We start from the raw sequence: 25,556 nt of genomic DNA on the forward strand, positions 1-25,556 counted from the left end.
AGGTTTGTTCCGCTCTGATTCAAAAAGTCTGGTCCTGCAACAATCGAGCAAACGTCTTCTGCCCTGACGGCACGTACATGGCTAAAATCTTTAATATGCATACGACGACGAACATATCAATGCAACCTATAAGGGTATTAACTTCAAAGGATGTCAAATTGGATGTTAAGATGGTAGATTCCTGGTGGCAGTGACAAGGTATCCAGTGCCTGACTCAGCCAGTAGATCCATCCAGGGTGATGATACACGTCATAAGAGTATAAAGGATAGGAGGAATGAGTGGACAATTCACGAGTGTTCCATGTGTTACGTGTTGGGTACAACAGGCATTATTATACAAAAAACAGCAAAGTGTACGTACTGTATAGTGACTGGTGTTGAGGTTAAACAGGAAAATTCTTAATGTGATGAGATGTTGTATCTTGAGACTTGGATAAGGTAGATTTTGATGTAAATACGCTGACGAAGGGGGTTAAGGCTCCCGAAACCTGTACGTATAAATTATTCAAATACTAAAAATATATTGACAGGGCGGACCAAACAATCACCCGTTGTACATTATTATTATTATTATTATTATTATTATTATTATTATTATTATTATTATTATTATTATTATTATTACGAGTCAATACGGACGAATTAAGGACCAATATGCTCAAGTTTATCGAGTTTGGTAAGGAAATGGAAAGCACAGAAATCCACACATCTCCTGCTCCACAGCCTTAGGACATCAAACATGCATGTCTTTATATACCGTGTGTTTTGAAAATAATTTACGGAAATTGTTAGAGGACGTAGTGTCCTAAAACAAAAATTGATCTCTAGCGTACTTAGTAAGTAAACTCGTGTCCTCATACCAAGGTGGTGCAGCTCTTTTCAGGCACACCCCCGTTGGAGGTGAGCTGCATGTACCATGTCAACCACATACCAGCCCTCCTGCCATTCTTAAATTTCTGGCAGTACCGGGAATCGAACCCGGGCCCCCGAGGACGGCAGCTAATAACACTAACCGTTACGCTACGGAGGCGGACAGTTGTGACAGCTCACAAGAGAATCGACAGAGAGATGTAAGTTCAGTTGTGAGCAACTTCTGTGTCCGCATATGGCTCGTCAAGCTCTCATGCTTGATAACATTGGGCGGTGCTGACACGTCACCCGCTCACATGTAATGGCGGCGTTTTACAGAGCAGCATCTGATCGTCGTGCCCACTAACAGTAAATCTACTCACAGTTCTACGCGAGTGTTTTATGAAGCATATCAGTAAACTTTGTGTATATCCACTCTAATGAATGACATACCCATGTAACAGAAGTAAACACGTCCTGTCTGTTGACGAGTGTAGTAAGAGTTTCTTGCATTATTACTGTCTTTTGGTAGGTTTCTTGATGTAACAGGCTGGGTCTTTATAGTCCTTAGGCCACTCAGGAAATATGTTCGGTGGTGATTGCTTATGTATCGTCAGTACTATGACCTTTAATGCTTTATGTGTTTCTTGGCGGAGCAAACAAGCGCGAAAACTTGAAGGAAATGATGCTTTAAATGTCTCTGGTGGCACGCTTGTGCACTCGCTGTGTTTACAGCTGATACCGCGCTCATGCTGTATTCCATTCACTAGTAAATGTTGTATCCCATGCATTTTCCTTGAAACCTCACTTCCCCGCACATTCTCTCAGAATGGATGAGTGGTGGAGGGGGTCACTGTACTGTGCACACTGTGAGGACGTGGTGAGAATTGTTTTGTTGCCACTCCTGTATCCGTTTTCGCGCTCATGTTGTTTTGTCTGTTTTACATATTTTCTTCTTTTGTTGTAGTGCTATCATCCCATCTCCCTTAGCGTGTACTGTGTATGCATATAGTGTTGTGTAGCATATGTCATTTGAAGCAAGTGTAAAGCTAGGAGACCACCAGCTAGAGTGTGTGTATAGTTTTCCTTACCTTGGAAGTGTAATCTCCTGTGATAATTACAGAGTGCAAAAGGGATCAGCATTCTGCCAACAAGTAAGAACACTTTTATGCAATGACATTGTTCCATAACTGATGATGTTTAACAGCTATTTCATACCAATATTGACCTATGGTACTGCACCGTGCAAAGAGAGATTCTTCAAGACTGCAAGCATCAGAGATGAAATTTCTTAGATCCACCATCCAGAAGACCAAGGTGGACAAGTTAAGAAATGAGGTGGTGAGGAAAGAAGCCAGAATAAAGGCATCCCTATTAGACCGAATTGGCACATCCAGACTACGGTGGTACGGGCAAGTGATGAGGGTGGAGCCTACAAGAACAGCCAAAATAAGTTTGGAAAGACAGGTGGAGGGGAAAGGACCTGCAGGAAGACCTAAATGATGATGATGATGATGTCATTTTAGTCTGGTAGCAAATCTGGACGGCTTTTAACGGGACAAGCCAGATAGTCTATAGCGTAGCTGCTCACCTATGAGAACAGAAAACCGTTCATAAACTGAATTATAATGTTGTGGCTTCAACAAGTGAAGCAATGGGGTTTCAAAGACACTGGTAATGCGTATAATAGCGAAAGGGAAGACGTTTATAGCTAAGGGTCGTCTGCAGTTTTCTACATCTGATGACATGAAAATTGTCCATAAGAAAAGGATCAAAACACAACTTCACAAAAGGTGTGATACGTCGGAAAATAAGTGAATTTTATGTGATGGAAGGGGGGAAAAAAAACTGTACCTAAATTGAAGAAATTGAACCGTGTGTTAAAATCAGAAAAAATACTTAACTGTAGCAGAGAGTATCTTTGAAGGTTATTGAAAGAGATGGGGTTCCAATGGACTAGGTGCCTAATTCTCGAAAGTTGTTGATAGAAAAACCTGATATCGTGGCATGGATGAGAAGGTACCTCAGAAAAATTTGTCAGTGCGGATATAATGGTTGGAAAATAGTGTGTTTAGACGAGACATTCCTTCATTCTACTCGCTCTGCCCATCATTCTGACAATGCTGGGGGAGAGGAAAGCTCTGTAAACAACACCTTATTGATATTCAGATCAAAGCAAAACACAGGGGACTTAAACAGTTTTTCATTTTGGGTGGAAAGGTAACTGCTACCGAATTCAATTCCAAACACTGTGATAGTGTAATATAATGGTAGTTATCACAATGAACAAGAGAATAGGAAGCCAACACTATGGTTGCTTAAAAAATACATAGTTGAATGGCTTACGCCCAACATCCTCTGCCCTCTGAGCGTACTTCAAAGATATAAACTTCATTTTGTTTCCGTATTGAACTGAGATCACAGAGATACGTTTTAGTACAAATTACAAGTTGTGTAACATGTTATCTACAACATTTATTCAATAGTGGTACCGGTTTCGACATATTAATTAAAATTGCTGTGGTGACATGTAGGGATACACATCTTCATAGACGATTTTTCACCAAATAAATACAATGATTAACATTTTTAAGCTCTAGCACCAACCTTTTTTAATCTATTTTTTACACTCTGAACTGTCTGAAAGTCCTTAAAAGTTTCTTGTTACTAAAGTGATGTACTCATAGCAAATACCTGATAATCTGATCTGTTTACATACAAATGCTCAAAATATCACAAGTCATTTTACAGTTGCATTTCAGTGATTTTCTGTCGGTCATTAAAACCACTTGTTATTCAAATGTCATCCAAGTATTTTTATTTTCAATTTTTTTTGCTAGTTGCTTTACGTCGCTCTGACACGGATAGGTCTTATGGCGATGATGGGACAGGAAAGTGCTAGGAGTGGGAAGGAAGCGGCCGTGGCCTTAATTAAGGTACAGCCCCAACATTTGCCTGGTGTGAAAATGGGAAACCACGGAAAACCATCTTCAAGGCTGCCGATAGTGGGGTTCGAACCTACTATCTCCCGAATACTGGATACTGGCCGCACTTAACCGACTGCAGCTATCGAGCTCGATATTTTCAAAATCTTCCTCCACTCGGATGCATGCCATTTTCAGTGCATCTCTCCACTCCGTGCTAGAAAGGCCATCGTGGTTTCTAACCCAGCGGTTTGCAGGAGGGAACTCCTTGTACAGACACACTCCCTGACCTTTACTTCTCAACTGGCCCCATTTCTCAAATTCAGTTTCTCGTAATTTATTTCTGAGTTTCTTGGTGTCATACTCTCCGTGCCTGTTCTTCATATCCTCAGTTTTACCATTTACGTTTAACTCAGTTAAGCATCTGTTAATTTTTTCATCTAGGTTTCTAGTGGCTTCAATATTTTGCTTCCCCTTCCGTTCCAGAATGTTGCAGCAGTTTATATTCTGAATCAAGGCTTTCCAGCTTGCCCTAAAAACACCTAACCCTTTGCACTGTTTATCTGAGAAAATCATAGAATCCGGAGTGTCAGTAGGAAGGGATAAGATCTCCTTTAGTGTAATCTTAACACGTTTATCAGCATCTTACAAAAATCGCCGTGGTATTTTACCTGCAGGAACGCAGAGGAACTGGTAAGTGCACCACCCCCATACCCTGCTACCGTTACACATCAACACAGTACTCGACATATATGCGCAGATACTTACCTCGCTTACCTCTCTTCGCAAATTGCTGTGGATGGACTGGAACGAGCTAAAACAGCTCGGAGCTGGATCCGTGCGTAGACAAAGGGAAGCGAAAGGACAGAAAGGCATGAACCCGTAACCCCCATGAATAAAAGAATGGATCAAGGAAACTGGGGTTTATTATAAACACACATAATATAAGAATGAAAACAGAAATGTGAGGCTGCATTAAAAGTTACTTACATAATTGTAGAAAATTGAAACATCAAGTAGTATCCCGTTCAGTGACATAGTAAGATTCGTGTAACAGGCCGCCAGCACACACGATCGCACTACACACTTACGTATGACAACATAGAATTTACAAATTCGTTTGAGAAAAATAATGTGACGTGAAACACATTATCGAAGGAATCAGAAAATGGAACCACTAAAGCAATGATACAGTCGCGGTAATACGGGCCGCGCAGATATCAACAGTTTGCATCCGCGCTCCAAGCGAGCGTCCATTCCATGCTAGCGCGTTCCAACAAAGCAAAGCACAGCCTCCCAAAAAGGAGCAGAAGTGAAGGAGAAGAAGATGTTGCCAGAGTTACAAAAACAAAAACTAATCGCCGACAATGGACCAAATAACGGCCTAGAAATATAAAATAGCATACTACACATGGCCCAAACCGGCCAACTAAAACGAAAAATAAAATGAAATAAAGAAAAATTAAAATTACGAGATACGGAGAGTACTATAGACCGTACACAAGCAGACAGCACAGGCACGCGCGCACACATACACACACACACACACGTATGAACAAGAAGAGAGACCCAATATAAAATCGACCCAGATCAGGCTGGAGTGTAAAGGCACGCGACGTATACTATCGCACAGGATAGCAAAAGATATCATGGGCTCACGAGCATGGTTCGAACACCGCAGATGCATTGCTGGACCGCTGCGAAATATAGGCAAGGCTGATCCAAATATAATCGTAGCAATCATAACACTCTTCGACCCGCTACACGGGGCATCCAAATTGCCTCACGTGGACAAACATGGATTAAACCCCGTAGCGTCAAATCACACAATACACCAATGCTCAGCCATGATTTCAAATGATGAGTAAACAAAAATGCATGGTCTCAAAACCCACAAACACACACAGGCCCAAACAAACAGATAGGTAAATACCGCTCTCCGTTCCCACGCGTGTGCACACAAAGAAAGGAAAAATTAAAACACACACATAAAATGAAGTAATTAAGAGCCTGCAAAGACAGGTGATAAAAGACTACCGAAATACAATCACACAGAACAGTTTTTGTAACTGGCATGTAAATGAAATAAAATGAATGAATACCTGGAAGCAGCAATCAGGAGTCATGAAATATATCTCAATCAAAATAACTTCAAGCAGAGAACCGAGCCTTGAAACAAATAAATCCACGATAATAGCAATTCGCAGATCAAGAAGCACATATTAAATTCCAGTCTGCTTATCACGTTCGATCCGACCATTGTTGGCATCGCGAGCAGACCAACTTAACACTCGGAGAGCGAGAGACAGACTGTGTCAAAGAGACTGTGTATAAACACAGATGGCTAGAGCGCCATTTTCAATGAGAAATTATAAGTTTCACGTCACATTCGGGTAATGTTATCGCTAATGGCGACAACGTCAGTCAAGGAGAAGTAGGAATAAAGGAAGTACACCACCAAGGCAGGCTTGGTTCGGCACATAAGTCAACGTAGGGAAAACTGTACAATTTAGAATTGAACATTTCTGATCCGGATGAAGCCAGGGACAGGATGATAATGAGGTGAGTTTGTGCTGAAGGAGTGTCATTTTCTTGGAATCAAATAACATAGTATCTGCATAATTTATCTCTAAGTATTTGACACATTCGTTCCACGAAATACATTTAATCTCCATACCTTCTTCAACTGTAATGAGCCCTTCGTGTATTTCTCCTCTACTGATATTAATAACTTTAGGTTTTTCAGGGTTTATTGTTAGACCAAGTTCACGAAACCTTTGTAAAGCTAGTTTCGTCAGTTCTACTGCAGAGTCTCGGTTTATTCCTGCAATAACCGTATCTGCGAAGCCTAATATTGTTAAAAGTTGCAGTCCGTTGACAAGGGAATAACCATGCATGTCACATAGTTCTTTTTCACCAATTTCTCGAAAAATGTGATCTGTTGTGAGATTGTATAAAACTGGCGACAATGGGGATCCTTACATTACGCCACGGCGTAATTTAATGGGATTCATTTTCTTGAAATTGGCCTGGATCTTTGTTGTAGTATTCTCCTGAAGCTTGCAAATTATATTGCTCAGCTTGCTTGGCGCAGTTGACGTAGCTAACGTTTTCATTAAGTGTAAATGGCCCACGTTGTCGAAAGCCTTGCTTATGCCTAGGAAGACCAGGGTAGCATCTTGTGTGTTGTGTTTTGCTGAGTTTAATACAGATCTGAGTAAAGCGGTGTTTATGATGGTGCCAGGTGATTTGATGAATCCTCTTTGATGTTCGTTAAATTGGTTGTAACTCCTTAATCTTGCGTCAAAGACTTTCTCGATGACACGATGAAGGTCTGAACATATAGTGATTGGCCTCCATTCTGACAGTTCTGTCGGATCTCCATTTTTAGGTAACAGAATGGTGCGCGCCTTTGTGAACAGTAATGGAACATGCCCTGTCGGACATTCTCGTAGCAATTTTAGCTATGCTAGTTGATGCCATATCATCTTTGATGGTTCTGACTAGAACTCTGTCGGGTCCTGCCGACGTGTCCTCAGCCATTCGTTTCATCACGAGGATTACCTCGTCTTTGTGCACCGTTACATTGAAGGTTTCGTCTTGTACAGCAGGTCGTAGTAATGTTCGCGTTCACAGTTGTTAGATGTGGCAAAAATAGATGAAGAATGATTCTCAGTATCCTCGATATCACCCGTACAGTGAGTCGTTTGGTCGTTCAGAGCGTTTCTGATGGCTTTTCTTTGCTGGTTGTAATAGAAATACTGCGTTTGTTGATATTGGTACTTATTACGTCTCTTTTCTTTATCTCTATTTGTTGCCCTCTGCGGATTTGAGTGCTGCTTGTAAGTTCTCTGTAACTTTGCATCTCTCTTCATTTTTCTTGCCTCATAGTATTTTTGCCGGGTGTTTAGGACCTGGTAGAGCATCTATGACTTCGGCCAAGACAAAAAGCGAATTCGTCGACAGTCTTGTCGAATTGATCTGTGCTCATTTCTTAAGAAAACTTACATTTCCACGGGTTCAAGCTCTTTTTATATTCGTCTATTGGTCCCACCGGTTTTCTACTCTCATTTTGAGAGCGAAATTCTTCGTTATTGTGCGTTTCATCACCTTGTGAAGCGGCAGAGTGGTTTATGGTAGGCTGTCTCTATACTATTATTTTACGATGGATATCAGGATGAGATCGACTTATGTGCGTATTAAGGTTTATGTAGTGTTTGCTGCAGTGGGGACAGGGTAATCGTGGTTTTCCATTCGAACTTAAATTATTTTGGGAGCTTGCAACATGATATACAACACTCGAAGAATCTGCTGCTCCATTACTGGCTTTCACGAATCCCGTCTCCATGTCATAAAATGTAATACGGTGTTGTTAACAAGCTTTGCGTTTGTTAATTTGACTTTCCTTATCAGCTTATGCTCTTACAATTTATTAACTACCAAGTCTGTACGATTAAACTGAGATTAATATAACACTATACGTCGACAACCACCGGGCACGCAGACAATGCTGTCAACACTTCTCTGTAAAGTCGCAGATTAGAAAAAAGACCCAAAAAATGCTTTGACTTTTAATTTAATAACAACAAATGAACGCCAAAAACTGATCAAAAATTCTCTTGGGAAAGCTTTACATAAAAGAGCGTGAAATAATATCTTGTTATCACTCCGTAGCAATCATATAAACAAATATCATAAACACAAAGTGAAAGATGGTACCACAATTTATCGTAGACCTCGTAAAGCGGAATAAAGAACCTTAAAAAATATAAACTACAAACCGACCGTGAAAATGAATCCGTAACACAGAATAGCGCTGACTATATATCAATAAGATAACCTTTTAGCACTTGGTCACACGTAGTAACGCAGCATATGGTTGCCGTACTTGTAAACAAAATACTAAAAACGTAAATAACACTTAAAATGTCGCTCTACAGTCCTCTGCAACGGATATCATTAACAAACAATGAAATGGCTTTTAGTGCCGGGAGTGTCCGAGGACAAGCTCGGCTCACCAGATGCAGGTCTTTTGATTTGATGCCTGTAAGCAACCTGCGCGTCATGATGACGATGAAATGATGATGAAGACGACACATACACCCAGCACCCGTGTCAGCGAAATTAATCTATTATTGTTAAAATTCCCGACCCTGCCGAGAATCGAACCCGGGACCCCTGTGACCAAAGGCCAGCACGCTAACCATTTAGCCATGGAGCCGGACACTATTAAATTATCCAATAGTAATCATATAAATAATGCAGGAATAATGAAAATGAAATATAAACCATATAACACATCAAAATAACAGGATCAAGTTTGTCTGCAGGCTTAGTCAAGTCGCCGCCTTCTCCATGCCGCAGTCAAAATATATCGAAAGTCTTCTTTTCTATTTGTACAGCAGATTTGCCCTATCTGATTCAGTTTGATCCAAATCTCTGGAGGTTGATCAAACCCAAGCAAACAAGTTGTTCGCTGTCCCCTGAGCAGTGATGAGGAGAAACACATGATTGGATGAAGACAATGACGTGCTCACCGTAGCACACACTCTTGTAAACAAGATTAGGTCGATTAATGCCCTGATGGTGTAGATCCGCAGCGATATGTAGCACCTTTTCCTTCAGATGAGACTCCGACTCCTCTTTATGGATTTGCAATCTTTTGAGAAGGGAGGGCCGCAACAGACAAAACTTTTTGATTTCCACTTGTTTCTTCACGATTGTGTGGAATGTAGAAATATGCAGATTGAGCCAAGTTCACTTGTGTTCCCACGTGGGCATCAACTTGTTAAAAAAATTAATTTTCTCATCCAGTGAAAAGGTGTTCCATTTTCCATAACCACATGTCACACAATGCTTTACAACTCAGAAAAGTTACCAAAACAGTGTAACTCACTACATCAATAAACAGAATGCCAGCTGCTTTGTTTAACCTTCATTCCTTGCTGCAACTTGCTGCTTTGACTTGCCAAACAAATACTATGCTCTACAATTCTCATGCTCACTAGGCCGCCGATATATCGATTATTGCCATAGTTCTATACATTTAAATTTACAAATTTTTTTTTTTAAAGTCTGTATCTATTTTAGTTCTCTACAATCACCAATAGGAATGTGTGTAATGTAATCATTCTGCTCACCAGTAGGCAACCAATAAGATCATTCCTTACCATGGGACTTCAAAATCCTAGTGTATTTTTGAGGAAATCATAAAATCATGAAAAAAATAAGTTCAAGGAAACTTTCATTTCATGACGTAAGGTCGGAGATTGTAAATTTGAAGATGTAGCTATATGTCAGTGCACTGACGGGTTCCTTGATAAAGCAGTGGCTATATGTTGTGGTTAGAGAGCCCGTCTTGTTTCTGTTACAGATACAGATTGGAACATTGGCCATCCCCAAGTCAGCCAACAAGTCCCGCATTGAAGAAAATATCCAGGTGTTTGATTTCTCTCTGAGTGATGACGAGATGGCATTCATGGACTCCTTGGACAACAACACCAGGACTTGTCCGTTTTCAGAGTGAGTACATATGCACATTATTATGACCATTGTAACCATCTTTCGGAGCACAGATAGCGACTCAGATGCTGATAGGTCTTCAAGGGTATCTGGAGCCTGTGCGCCCCACAACTGTTGAAGGATGTGTGGCGGTTCAATTTGATACAGGGCGGGGCTGTTTGGGGGCCAGGGAAGAATGTTGACGTCTTCATCGTGCTCTTCCAGCCATGTGCGGACACTTCTTGTCACGTGGCAAGGCACATAATTGTGGTGGAAGATCTCATCCTGATGAAAGATATTTATCATGTACAGATGGATCTGATTGCTGAGGATGGATTCATGTGCCTTCCATATGGGCAATAGGACCTAGAGATTATGACGAGAACATTTCCAAGACCATAACATTGCCCCCACCGCCTTGTGTTCATCCAGCAACGGTTGCATGAATATTGTATTTAAATTTGCTCGCCAGTTGTTTCCAGTTGATAGCTGATAGCTTATCAAATGTTGCAGGACTCGGTCACCCCCATAGGTCTGAGGCATGCTTAAAACATATGCGTGTGTGTAATTTGGGTTTAAATTGGTTTGTCACGAGTCTGTTTTGTCAAAGAGATGGGTTACATTTGCAATAGGTTGACAGCACAACTATTTACGATATGTTAGAGCAGGTTATCAGTTACTTATTCCAGTTATATCTGGGGTAATTTTTGTTTTGGCCAGGGGTTAGGCTGGATGCTCGTCCTGTCGCCATGTGAACCCAGGATTAGTCGGGATTCGAACCTCAGCCTTGTGGATGGGAAGCTAGCAACTAAACCACTCAGTCTCTTTATCAATTTCATGAGGCTTGTCTAAAGTAACGACTTGTGAAATAATGGCAGAAATTTTTTTTTTTTTTGCTAGGGGCTTTACGTCGCACCGACACAGATAGGTCTTACGGCGACGATGGGATAGGAAAGGCCTAGGAGTTGGAAGGAAGCGGCCGTGGCCTTAATTAAGGTACAGCCCCAGCATTTGCCTGGTGTGAAAATGGGAAACCACGGAAAACCATCTTCAGGGCTGCCGATAGTGGCATTCGAACCTACTATCTCCCGGATGCAAGCTCACAGCCGCACGCCTCTACGCGCACGGCCAACTCGCCCGGTGGCAGAAATTAGTTGATAAGTACTTCAAGAGGAACTACTTATGATCAAGTTATTGAAAAGTATAAATTTTGTAGCCAACTCATTGTTGGTTGCCAGCGTTTAAGGAAGGTTACTGCACAGACTACCTCGAATCTTTGCCTGTGTCTTTGCAGGTGTGCTAGTTGCCAACTGATAAGCCCGAATTGGCACACTGGGATGAAATGCTGGTAACCAAGAATGAGTTAGCTGAAAAGCTCTTTACAATTCAGGACAAATATTTCCAGTTCCCTATGGGTTTTGAAATCTGTATCAGTTTGGGAATTTGATATCTGAAGCTTTAATGAAAGAATGATCATGAAGAGTTTCATGATTTATTCCACAACCATCATCATCAAAATGTCCGGCTCCATGACTAAATGGTTAGCGTGCTGACCTTTGGTCCAGAGGGTCCTGGGTTCGATTCCCAGCCGGGTCAGGGATTTTAACCTTCATTGGTTAATGCCAATGGCTCGGGGACTGGGTGTGTGTGCCGTCTTCAGCACTTAAGCTTTAGAATTCATCACAAGTAGGGCCCCATTCTCGCAGACGCACAGGTCGCCTATACGGCGTCAACTCGAAAGACCTGCACTCGGCCTCTTCGGGGGCCACACACCACCATCATCATCATCATCATCATCATCATCATCATCATCATGTCTGCCTCCGTAGCGTAACGGTTAGTGTTATTAGATGCCGTCCTCGGGGGCCCGGGTTCGATTCCCTGTACTGCCAGAAATTTAAGAATGGCAGGAGGGCTGGTATGTGGTTGAAATGGTACATGCAACTCACCTACAATGGGGGTGTGCCTGAAAACAGCTGCACCACCTCGGGATGAGGACACGAGTTTACTTTATCATCATAAAAATCATGAATGATGGGAAAGAACATATCTGACAACCACGAAAATAGAGCCTTTATTTACTTTGCCTGATGTCTTCCACTTCTTGGTAGGAGGTGGCACTTTTTCCTCATCAGACCTCACTTCCACTACATGACATGTTTTCCTGTTGACGAATATCACTGAACACATATTCATGTTCAAGAAATTCCTCTTCAGAATTGCTCTTCACGAGAAAAGGTTAAGTTTCTTCGTTGGCAAGAGATGAATGTTTACCTTCACACGCCACCTTGGAACCAGAACAGGAAGAATATATAATACTTGATAAACAAGTACAGTAGAACCTCGATTATACGTTCCCGGAAACTAAGTTTTCCCGTATTATTCGTTCAGATTACGTGGTCCCGCGAGCATCCTAATTAAATTGCGTTGTAAAAATCCCGCATTATCCGTTCCTCAAAGAAACAATTTCCCGCATCAACCGTCCAGAAATGTCAGTCCCATCAACGCTAAATCCTCGATCACGTGTTTTTCAAGAAACTGTATCTTACGAAAGGACGGCTACGGCATACTTACGAATCTTGATGTTGACGTCCCGTCATTGTGCTCATTTGAGGAAGTGCTGTCATGGAAAAGCTATCGGCGTAGAACTTAGGGATCATTTTAGCATCGTATTCGGATACTGTTGTTTAGAGAATCCTCGGAAATCATAAAGCGGAGTGTGCCCACAACAATTGGAAGGAAACAGAGCGCATTTCGGTAGCTCTATTTGAAGACGGAATGAGTTTCGTCAAATGTTCGTACTTGCAAAACGTCTGCATGATGTACAGGGTTAGGTGTTTATTTTTTTACTTTTTTCGAGTGTATCGCCGAACAGGTTTTCGGCATTTCCCTCAGGCACTGTATAGTCACTGGGCTTTCAGGCAGGAATCAAAACTGCTCCTACTTAACACATTCACGCCCGTATCCGAGTTATTGCCTATAGCGCGTCACCATGCTGTGGACCGCATCCAAGTTAGCCCGGATAAGCGCAACCTTGAACTCGAGCCATTCCTACGCAGGTGGGATCTATTTTGGTCACAAATATGTGCGAGAGAGATGAAAGTAATACCCTTATGAATGTTTCTACTCACCGAAAACCACATGGCCACAGCGATTTTCCCTCCCAATGCATTTTCTTTGTTTTGTTTCTGAAGGTAGCCCAGCGCTCGCACAACTAGCTGCGTAGTTGGTTTGTGATAGCACAAGCGTGTGTATAGTCGCATTCTGAAGTATAACCATGGCGTGTTGGGACAATATAAATTATGCAAGTGATGCGAATTTACAAAGCACAGTTTTTCAGCTGCTTGAAAATTATCTTGGCCAGGGGTATACAGTCTATATGGACAATTATTACAAATAGCGTTTGACCCGTGAAACAATTACGGGAACAGAACACTGCCGTATGTGAAACAATACGGTCGAATAGGGGTGTACCAAAAGACCTAAAGGAACACCAGGCAATTCTCAAACGGGGTAAAAAGTGAACCCGACATACAAGTACAGTCACCTCTCTCCGAAATCTCAGCTTCATCTACGTCATTAGCTCCAAGTCAACGTCCTGCAATTTTGCCGCCAAAAAGGGCACCGGCCAAGGATCAATCATTTAGGTTAGATGCGAAGATAAAAGAGTATATTCTCTTAAAGTTTCCACCATCAAATATGGACAAGTTCCCCTGAAGAAGGTGCAAAGTGTGCTTCAAAAATAAAATTATTAGTGAAACACGCTATTTTTTGGAATGTTTAGTGTTCCCATTCCCCCAGGAAAGTGTGACATTACCTACCACACCCTACAGAGGTACTAGAGGACTTCATTGAGGTATGTGGAAAATTTTGTTTCCATAGCTTGTTCCGTTTAGAACTTATTGTGAAAAGAATTCGTTGTTGTTTGCTCTGCCACTAACAGCTGGAATAGCTGGGCCAGCCCTTTAAATAGCCACTCAGATGATGGGCGTGAATGTGTTAAGTAACACATATTTAGTATTTTAATATTATCGCATACGATTATGTTATCGAGACCAGAACAGATGTTGCACCTTACATACCGGTACATAAAGCCATGGGATGTTTTGGGATTTACCTATTACTGTTTTCGTCCTAATATAAGACTTGGAATTTCACGGTTTTGTGTTAAAATTTTATAAAAACTGCAGTCGTTTTATTTGCGCGCGTTACATTTAAAAACTTTGTATCATTTCGCACTCGTACCGACTTATACAGTGAGTGTGCTTTCCAGCTGTGCTCAAGGTCGCGAATAATCATAATTTTGGAAGTGTTAATGATATTTTTTCTCTTTCTAATTTGATTGTGATTAGTGACGGGCAGAATTGAATATAACGTATTCGAGAACTTGAGGATTGATTACATTCAAAACCATATTCTCGAGTTCAAGGTAACCTTTAAAAGTCGATGTAGACTTAATTTACGCGGTACTAGATTTCCATAAACTGACTAGGAACAGTATACCAGTGACCGAATTACAATGGATGATTAAAAAAAAAAAAAAAAAAAGGATTTCGCCATCATGTTGGGCGCTTTTGTATCTAATGTGCTTTATTTTATTAGATTAGAAAATGAAAAACTACTTGTGGTCGATTGTTGCTTGGCTTGGCGTTATGGGTATTACAGGTTAGTAGCTGAAATAAAAGAAGTTTTCGAAGGAATTTGACAAAGTTTCCCCAGTAAAACTGAATGTAAAGTTGCAAGTTTTTTACGTCACGTACCAGTAATTAACGTTTGAAGGCAGCCCCGCGGTCTAACTTGCCTGCCTCTCACCCGAAGGGCCCGGGTTTGATTACTGGCCGGGTGAGGCATTTTTAGCTGGATATGAGGGCTGGTTCCAAGTTCAGTCATTCTACGATTACCTTTTAATTGAGGAGCTATTTAAGAGTGATATGACGACCCCGTTGTAGAGAGCCAGGAACAACGGCCGAGAGGATTCGTCACACTGACCCTGCGTCACCTCGTAATCTGCAGGCCTTCGGACCGAGGGCAGTCGCTTGGTAGGCGGAAGGCCCATTGGAGCTGTAGTTTGGTTTGGTTTACGGGCGTTTGTAAGATTATAAGTATACATATTTCATTTTTGTGATGTTTAGCCAAATTGTTGATCATTCATTCGTTCGTAGATTTTTTGTTTTCCCGTGTTGTACTTTTTTTTTTTTTTTTTTTGTGGTCCCTCCAAAAACGGAGAATCGAGGTTCCACTGTAAATATTGAATGCTTCTTCTCATAACTACGGCAACAAAATGTAACATAGCTGTACACTTGAGGCTCATTGGCCATTCAGCAGGAATTCAAATCACGTTTCCCGTAAATATATGGGTTTGGCAAAGTGAGCCCTGCATCAAAATTTCCTGTATGCGGGTTTGGCCTGTTAAGCACAACACTTAAAAACGTGTGATTGGGTTCAACATTTTCTTAGTGAAAAAATAAAATTCTACAAATGCACGGTACATGGCGTATAACTCTTTCTCTGCCAAAGATAGGAGGAATATTAAATTGTGATTTTCCAGTTATTGGTCCCTGTGAGCATGATGAGCGATCTATAGGAGTTCCTTGTCGCCACAGCTACTGCTACTTGACTCATCAGTCCGTAATAGCAGAGTATGATGAGTAGAGCCCAGAATTCCATTTAAATGCATGTTTTCTATTAAGCTAGTTACACTTCTCAAATTTTGCAAATGTTCGTTTTATGACTTAACAATTCCAAATAATCGTTCTTTTTCCGTGCATGTTTGCATGTTTTGGCCTTTTTAGGAGAAAATGCATGCATAATGCATATTTTGAAGATTTTGGATTTAACAGTGAATATTTGGATGTTTGCATAACATGACTTCTCTCCCCTGCGAACCACGTGACCTTGCCGCGGTGGGGAGGCTTGCATGTCCCAATGAAGCAGATAGTCGAGCCGCAGGTGCAACCATATTGGATGGGTATCTGTTGAGAGACCAGACTAAGGAATGGTTCATCGAAAGGGGGGTAGCAGCCTTTCGGAAGTTGCAAGGGCGGCAGTCTAGATGATTGACTGATACGGCCTTGTAATAATACTCAACATGGCTTAGCTGTGTTGATACTGCTACACGGCTGAAAGCAACGGGAAACTACAGCCGTAACTAACTTCCGAGGACGTGCAGCCCTCTCCGTGTGAATGATGTACTGATGCTGGCTTCCTCCTAGGTAAAATGTTCCGGAAGTAAACTAGTCCCCCGTTCGGATCTCCGGGTGGGGACTACATGAGAGCGGGCGATCAACAGGAAAATAGATACTGACATTCTGCGAGTCGATGTGTGGAATGTTAGAAGTTTGAATCGTTGTGGTAGATTAGAGAATCTGAAAAGGGAGATGGATAGACTAAAGTTAGATGTAGTTGGTGTAAGTGAAGTACGTTGGCAGGAAGAACAGGATTTTTGGTCAGGCGACTACCGAATTATCAACACAAAATCAAACAGAGGAAATGCAGGAGTTGGTTTAATCTGTATATATATAATAGCTTGTCCTGACTGACTGACTGACTGACTGATTCATCATCGCCGAGCCAAAACTACTGGACATAAAGAAATGAAATTTTGGGGTATACATTCACATTATGATGTAGGTGCTCGCTAAGAGAGGATTTTTGGATATTCCTTCGGTAAGGGGGTGAAAAGGGGGGGGGGAGTGAAATTTTAAAATGAGTGTATCTATATCCCAAAACTTTAAACGTTTATAGATGTGAAAATTGTGTATTTAGAATCTTCTTTAAAAATAAGGAAACACGTATTTTTTTGTTTTCAGAAAATCCCAGTAGGAGGGGTGAAAAAGGGTGAAAATGGGTTGAATGCCTTTAATCAGGATACCGGTACTTATATATCAGAAACTGAAGATATTACAGACCTCAAAATTGGTACATTTGATCTCTTTTAAAAATAAAGAAACACGTATTTTTTTGTTTTTGAAAAATCAATTAATGGGAGGGTGAAAAGGGGGTGAATTTTTAAAATGAGTGAATCTATATCTCGGAACTTTTAAAGTTTGCTGATGTAAAAATTGGTATTTAGAATCTTCATTAAAAATAAAGAAACACGTATTTTTTTGTTTTCGGAAAATCGCAATAGGAGGAGTGAAAAGGGGTGAAACTGGGTTGAATGCCTTTAATGAGGATACTTATATCTCAGAAACTGAAGATATTACAGACCTGAAAATTGGTGTTTGGGATCTCCTTTAAAAATAAAGGAGCACTTATTTTTTTGTTTCTGGAAAACCCAATTAAGGGGGGGTGAAAAGGGTGGTAATATTTTAAAATGAGTGTATCTATATCTCAAAACTTTTAAAGGTTATAGATGTAAAAATTGGTATTTAGAATCTGCTTTAAGAATAAAGAAACACGTATTTTTTTGTTTTCGGAAAATCGCAATAGGAGGAGTGAAAAATGGTTTGAATGCCTTTAATGAGGCTACTTATATTTCAGAAGCTGAAGATATTACAGACCTGAAAATTGGTGTTTGGGATCTCCTTTAAAAATAAAGAAACACATTTTTTTGTTTGTGGAAAATCCAATGATTGGGGGGTTGAAAAGGGGGTGATTTTTTAAAATGAGTGTATCTATATCTCAAAACTTTGAAAGTTTATAGATGTAAAAATTGGTATTTAGAATCTCCTTTAAAAATAAAGAAACATGTATTTTTTTGTTTTCGGAAAATCCCAATAGGAAGGGTGTAAAAGGGTGAAAAATGGGTTGAATGCCTTTAATGAGGCTACTTATATTTCAGAACCTGAAGATTTTACAGACCTGAAAATTGGTATTTTGGATCTACTTTAAAAGTAAAGAAACACGTATTTTTTTCGTTTTTGGAAAATCCAAATATTGGGGGTGAAAAGGGGGAGGTGAATTTTTTAAAATGAGTGCGTCTACATCTTAAAACTTTAAAATTTACAGATGTAAAAATTGGTAGTTAGAATCTCCTCTAAAAATAAAGGAACACGTATTTTTTTGTTTCCTGTAAATCCTAATAGGAGGGGTGTAAAAGGGGTGAAAAATGGGTTGAATGCCTTTAATGGGGATACATATATCTCAGAAACGAAAGATATTACAGAACTGAAAATTTGTATATGGGATCTCCTTTAAAAATAAAGAAACATGTAATTCTTAGTTTTGGGAAATCCAATTAATGGCGGTTAAACAGGAGTGACAAATTGGGGTGAATTTTTTGAAAGACTATATCTACAGAATATCTTGGAAACGTAAAACGTTACAGACGTAAAAAGTGGGTGTTTGGAATCTCCTGTAAATGTAAATAAACAGAGGTGATTTGTTTTTGGAAACTCCACTTAAGGGGAACTCAAAAGGGGTGAAATTTTAAAATTATAATTTTTACAGTATATCTAAAAAAAACTTAACATGTTACAGAAGTTAAGGTATTTTTTATCTCCATTAAACATAAAGAAACGTGTGTTTTTAGTTTTCGGAAATACCACTTGGGTGGAGGGGGGTGGTAAAAGTGACTGAAAATGGTGTTGAATTCTTTTAATTAGGCTATTGATATCACAAAAATGAAGACGTTACAGACGTGATATTTGATATTTGCAATCTGCTTTAAAAGCAAAGAAACACGTATTCTCGGAAAATGCAATGAAGGGGGGGGGGGGAAGAATTAAAAAATTAATTGGCTTAACTGTAGGAGAATACATACATCTAATAAAAACTAAAGTTGTTACAGACGTGAAAATTCGTATTTGGATCTCCTTTAAAAACAAAGAATAGCGCGTTTTGGTGGGGAAACCATCTTGGAGGGCGGGAGTGTAAAGGAGTTGAATTCCTTTCATGAGGACACATAAATCAAAAACTGAAGAAGTTAGAGTCGTGATCATTGGTATTTAAGAAGATCCTTTACTATTAAAGAAACAAGTATTTTTTTGCGGGAAAATTCACTTGGGGGGGGGGGAGTATTGTGATATGAAGTGCAGAAAGTAAATTATTTTTATTGGGATACTTATATCTCAAAACTGAAGGTAATAGACGTGAACATTGGTGTTTGGAATCTCCCTTAAACATAAAGAAACAAGCATTCTTTTAATTTGGGGGGGGGGGGGGGTGGCGGTAAATAAACTTAACGGCGGTGGGATGTAGAAGGAGGTGAGACCAATTGATTTTACTGTTATTAATGTACTTATAAGGATCATCCGTTGCTCAGGCGGCAGCGCGCCGGCCTCTCACAGCTGGGTTCCGTGGTTCAAATCCCGGTCACTCCATGTGACATTCGTGCTGGACAAAACGGTGGCGGGACAGGTTTTTCTCCGGATACTCCGGCTTTCCCTGTCATCAGCCATTCCAGCAATACATAATAGTAATAATAATAATAATATTCCGGACCGTCATCAAATGTGCGGACCGCGCTGGAAACGGCTCCTGGACGGGTAATGACTAAGAATGCAGTGCGGCCGCGGGTTCAGTGCCTCCAAGGCACCCAATGTGACACCACGCCGGATCTCCTGAAGGATTTTATCCATATTAAAAATGATTATAGGAAAAGATGGCAAAGATTTACGGACCCATCTGACCGGGAGGAATACCTGAGCCTAGCCCGGGAAGTACGAAATCGATTGCTGGAAAGGAAGATTGAAAAATGAGAGGAAACGTGCCGTAAAATAATAGAAAACCAGTCAGATCGGGAATTTTGGTGGATTCTCGCAGAAAACGAGTCAGATCGTGAATTTCGTCAGATTATATATCTAAAACAATAAGCATTCAATTATAAATTTCCGTATAATACCGTAGCGAAGCACGGGTATCTTGCTAGTAATGAATAAGAAAATAGAGCAAAAGGTAAGCTACTATGACCAGCATAGTGAAAGAATTATTGTTGTCAAGATAGACACCAAACCAGTGCCCACCACAATAGTGCAGGTCTAAATGCCTACTAGCTCAGCGGATGATGAGGAAATCGAAAGAACATATGAAGAGATAGAAGATTTAATACAGTATGTAATACGTGACGAGAATCTAATTGTGATGGGAGACTGGAATGCAGTGGTAGGCGAAGGAAGGAAGGTAATACAGTAGGAGAATTCGGATTGGGACAAAGGAACGAAAGAGGAAGTCGGCTGGTTGAATTCTGCACTGATCATAATTTAGTCCTTGCCAATACTTGGTTCAAATACCACAAACGAAACTGATTTTGCAATTGCTCCCAGAACTGGAGTAGTTCTGTCGGTAGCTTCTCATCCCAACCTAAGCGCAGTTGCCAGAGTTGCTACAGGAAATATTTGCAGGAGATGATGAATGGACCCATCAGTCCTAACGGATCGTATATTGACACTATGACTGCAAGTACCTTTCTTTTCGTAACAGTTCCGTTGACGTCAGTACACCCAGTGCCATTCACAATCTGTAGCTGATCAGTGGCAGTATGCCACAAGAGTCCTGAAGTTTTGACATTATTGCCATTATCGAGTTGAAGGGGCAATTGGGCTTCTGTATTCTGGAGGAACAGCTTTGAGTACTCGTGGATGATTGGAATACCACTTTCGAAGTTGAAAACCTCCCCTTTGAAGGAGGTCAATGAGTTGTTCTTGCATTCGTAGAGCTTCCTCAAAGGGTTCTTTCCCAGACATGCAGTCGTCCACATAGAAATCTCTCTGGAGAATTTCTGCTGCCTTGGGTATACTGCTAGACTCCTCAATAGCGAGCTGCTGAAGGCACCTAATACCGAGAAAGGGTGCTGAAGCTGTTCCGTACATGACTGTTTTCAGCTGTTAATGTCTTATAGGTTCTTTCGGCGATCTGTGCCATACGATTCTCTGAAGGTTGCAGTCACGATTGTCAACATTTACTTGTCGATACATCTGGCGAATGTCGGCTATAAAAACACTTCGTGAGTGTGGAATCTTGTAATGATGGACCAGATATCTTGCTGGATAGTCGGCTCAATTCAGAGGATGTTGTTGAGCGATTTTCCACTTGTAGTGGTGGCAGAAGTGTCAAATACAACCCTCGTCTTCATAGTAGAGCTTGCCTCTTTAAGAACTGGGTGATGGGGCATGTAGTAGCTGTGTTCATGAGGTTGCGACGTGTCTATAGCCTCCATATGTCCCAAAGCTTCGTATTCCTCTAAGAAGTTCATGTAGTCTTTTTTGAGTTGGGTGTTCCTCTTCAGTAGTCTCTCAAGACGATGAAGGTGTGACCTAGCCATTGTGAGCGAGTCACCAAGTTCTGTTGAATCCTCGCAAAGTTGGAGATGTACCATTAATCTCCCTCAGCATTTCGCCTGGTGTTGGCAGTAAAATTTTTCTCACACTCCAGGTCGTCCTGTGATCTGATCGGCTGATTGATGTCTTCTAGTTCCCAGAAGTGTTGAACCAGATGGTCAATTGTCCATTCTTGGCAACACAGGACAGTTGATTTCTACTTCGTAATCGTTGTGCATGGAGTGAACATTAACGGTAGCGCTGTGACCGAGATTCGGTAGTAGCGTTGCTTATACCTTGTATTGGTATTCGGTTTTGAACCTTCCTTAAGCTGAGACGTTCTGCACAGGCATTTGTAATGATGTGTAATTGGCTACATGAGTCTAGGAGCGCTCTACAAGTTTGCAGTCTTCCATATCCATCATGTACTTTAACCAGTGCAGTGTAAGGTAATATCTGGATTTGAGGTTTTGCCTTTAACGATCAGTACGTTGCTGTAACAGTTTGTTGCTGGTTGACATCAGCATTTTCCAGGCGTGGCTTCAAGTTGCCTTCGCGGGACTGGTTGATTGGCTCAATGAAGTAGAGTGTGATGTTTCAAGCCGCATGAATAATAGGAGCCTGAAGAACTGTTACTAATGAAGTGTCCAGGCCTAAGACAATTTGAACACAATCTATGCTCTTTGACAAAGTCCATTCGTTGTTGGACATTGCTGCTAGAAAAATCTGAACATTTGTAAAGAGGATGAACACGATCACTATTGCTAGTAGAGACATTTTAGTGTGTTTGATGTCAGTAGCATGCCGTAAATGGGACGATACAGCTGGTTTGGACGTCTGATCTGATTTAATGTCTTCTAAAAATCGACATAATTTGTCTAGTCTCGCAAATTTTTATTTTGATGACGACAGCTCCCATTGTTTTCTGCTGGTCTCATCAATTTGTTGCAGAATCAACTGTGATATGAGAGTTTCATGCAAAGGAATATAAGTTCAAGTGCATTTATATTACTTGAAACTTGATTTAGAAGCGATCATAGATCTGTCGATGACGCTTTACTTAGCGATGGAAGGTTTAGCAGACATTGCTATAAGCTTAGGGTTATTGTATCTTTGACACACTGTTTGCCATGCAATTTGTGGTGGTTATGGGAAGATTCTTAATGTGAAAGATGAAATAAAACTTGTAAAACTAAGCTGGGCCCTACCCCACTGTGATGAACCTATCTTCCTCCATTCTTGGTCTTTTGTTCTTCGTGGATTTTTCCATTTAAATCTTGTTGTTCTCATGCTCTTTATAGTTTGTACATACAAAGTGGACCTTAAAACATGTCCAGGTCAGCAGGCCATGCTGGCACATCTACAGTGTCCTGACCTCTTTCTCCAGAACATACGCAAAGGACTCTTGTTCCTAAAATAGAAGATGTAACGTCATAATATTTGTCTTTGTTTCCATCCATTTCTACTCTTCCTTCTCTTTCCTGGACAAGAGTTTTATTTCTGTTTCAGAATGAAGTCTCATCCCAACTACCCGTTCTGAGGACTGTGGCTGCTCAGGATATCCATCACCTTGCTTGACCATTAGCTATGTAGTAATGATAATATTGCTTTGTATTTCTTATGTAAAAGATGAAATAAAACTTGTAAAACTAAGCTGGGCCATACCCCACTGTGATGAACCTATCCTCCTCCATTCTTGGTCTTTTGTTCTTCGTGGATTTTTCCATTTAAATCTTGTTGTTCTCATGCTCTTTATTTAAAATAATTTTTGGTCACCAAGAATCTAAAACTCATCTAAGTCATAGGGTTTGTTTTTATACTAATAATTGTTGATGTAATGATTCATTGATCAATATTGTATGGCCTCCAAAAAGGCCTGGGAGAGGGTGAAACCCAGTGTCTGCGCATAGCTTACTCCAAGGTGTTTGATCCAACGCTTAACATCCCAGTCCGAGAGACAAATCGCCGTCAACAGCATCAGAGGCCCTTACTGCTTATTAACACTGCGTTCAGTCTGCAAGCTTCTGTGAATTTACTAAACGTCGCCACAATCCTCGATTTGCAACTAGTGTTGTGGCCTCATTTAGTTCTATACCTCTTATATTTAAATCGTTAAAAACCGAGCCTAGCCATCGTCGTCTTGGTCTACCTCTACTTCTTTTACCCTCCATAGCAGAGTCCATTATTCTCCTAGGTAACCTATCCTCCTCCATTCGCCTCATATGACCCCACCACCGAAGCCGGTTTATGCGTACAGCTTCATTCATAGAGTTCATTCCTAAATTAGCCTTTATCTCCTCATTCCGAGTACCCTCCTGCCATTGTTCCCGCCTGTTTTTACCAGCAATCATTCTTGCTACTTTCATGTCTGTTACTTCTAACTTATGAATAAGATATCCTGAGTCCACCCAGCTTTCACTCCCGTAAAGCAAAGTTGGTCTGAAAACAGACCGATGTAAAGATAGTTTCGTCTGGGAGCTGACTTCCTTCTTCCTTCTTACTACACCTTGATTCAATCTCACTTACTATATTACCATCCTGGGAGAACACACAACCTAAATACTTGAAATTATCGACCTGTTTTAGCTTTGTATCACCAATCTGACATTCAATTCTGTTGAATTTCTTACCTACTGACATCATTTAGTCTGCGAGAGACTAATTTTCATACCACAATCATTGCACCTATTATCAAGTTCCAAGATATTAGACTGCAGGCTTTCGGCACAGTCTGCCATTAAGACCAAGTCGTCAGCATAGGCCAAACTGCTTACTACATTTCCACCTAACTGAATCCCTCCCTGCCATTTTATACCTTTCAGCAGATGATCCATGTAAACTACGAACAGCAAAGGTGAAAGATTACAGCCTTGTCTAACCCCTGTAAGTACCTTGAACCAAGAACTCATTCTACCATCAATTCTCACTGAAGCCCAATAGTCAACATAAATGCCTGTGATTGATTTTAATAATCTACCTTTAATTCCATAGTCCCCCAATACAGAGAACATCTTTTCCCTCGGTACCCTGTCATATGCTTTCTCTAGATCTACGAAACGTAAACACAACTGCCTATTCCTATCGTAGTATTTTTCAATTACCTGGCGCATACTGAAAATCTGATCCTGACAGCCTCTCTGTGGTCTGAAACCACACTGGTTTTCATCCAACTTTCTCTCAACGACTGATCGCACCCTCCCTTCCAAGATGCCAGTGAATACTTTCCCTGGTATACTAATCAGTGAGATACCCGATAGTTGTTGCAATCCTTCCTGTTCCCTTGCTTATAGATAGGTGCAATTACTGCTTTTGTCCAATCTGAAGGTACCTTACCAACACACCATGCTAATTTTACTACTCTATGAAACCATTTCATCCCTGCCTTCCCACTATACTTCACCATTTCAGGTCTAATTTCATCTATTCCTGCTGGAGTTTATTTACCATCCTTTTCACTTCCTCAAGCATAATTTCACCAACATCATTTTCCTCCTCCCCCATGAGCGTGGCTGTTTGCAACACCACCAGGATGATTTCCTTTTACATTGAGATGATGTTCAAAATATTCCCTCCACCTCTCCAGTGATTCCCTGGGATCTATTATGAGTTCACCTGAATTACTCAAAACACTGTTCATTTCCTTTTTCCCTCCCTTCCTAAGATTCTTTATTATTGTCCAGAAAGGTTTCCCCGCAGCTTGACGTAGCCTTTCCAGGTTATTACCAAAATCTTCCCATGACTTCTTTTTGGATTCAACTACTATTTGTTTCACTCTGTTTCTTTCATCTACGTACAAATCCCTGTCTGCCTCGGCCCTTGTATGGAGCCATTTCTGATAAGCCTTCTTTTTACATTTACAGGCTGCTCTCACTTCATCATTCCACCAGGATGTTCGCCTTTTCCCATCTTTACACACAGTTGTTCCTAGGCGTTCCCTTGCTGTTTCCACTGCAGCATCCCTGTATGCCACCCATTCACTTTCTATATCCTGAACCTGCTTACTCTCTACTGTTCGAAACTTCTCACTAATCATATCCATGTACTTCTGTCTAATTTCCTCGTCCTGGAGATTTTCAACGCTTAT

General features: G+C 40.8%; 1 protein-coding gene across 1 annotated transcript in view; it reads left to right on the plus strand.

Moving 5' to 3' along the window:
- Positions 1–23,125, plus strand: part of LOC136886383 (1,5-anhydro-D-fructose reductase) — a 112,306-nt gene extending 89,181 nt beyond the window's left edge. Inside the window, exons 6-7 of the mRNA XM_067159151.1 lie at positions 10,147–10,295; positions 22,982–23,125. Coding sequence (XP_067015252.1) covers positions 10,147–10,295; positions 22,982–23,012 — 180 coding nt within the window. The 3' untranslated portion in view covers positions 23,013–23,125. The remainder of the gene's footprint in view (positions 1–10,146; positions 10,296–22,981) is intronic.
- The last annotated feature ends 2,431 nt before the right edge of the window (positions 23,126–25,556 follow it).

The sequence above is a fragment of the Anabrus simplex genome, chromosome X, assembly GCF_040414725.1.
Source record: "Anabrus simplex isolate iqAnaSimp1 chromosome X, ASM4041472v1, whole genome shotgun sequence".
In the NCBI taxonomy this organism is placed as follows: domain Eukaryota; kingdom Metazoa; phylum Arthropoda; class Insecta; order Orthoptera; family Tettigoniidae; genus Anabrus; species Anabrus simplex.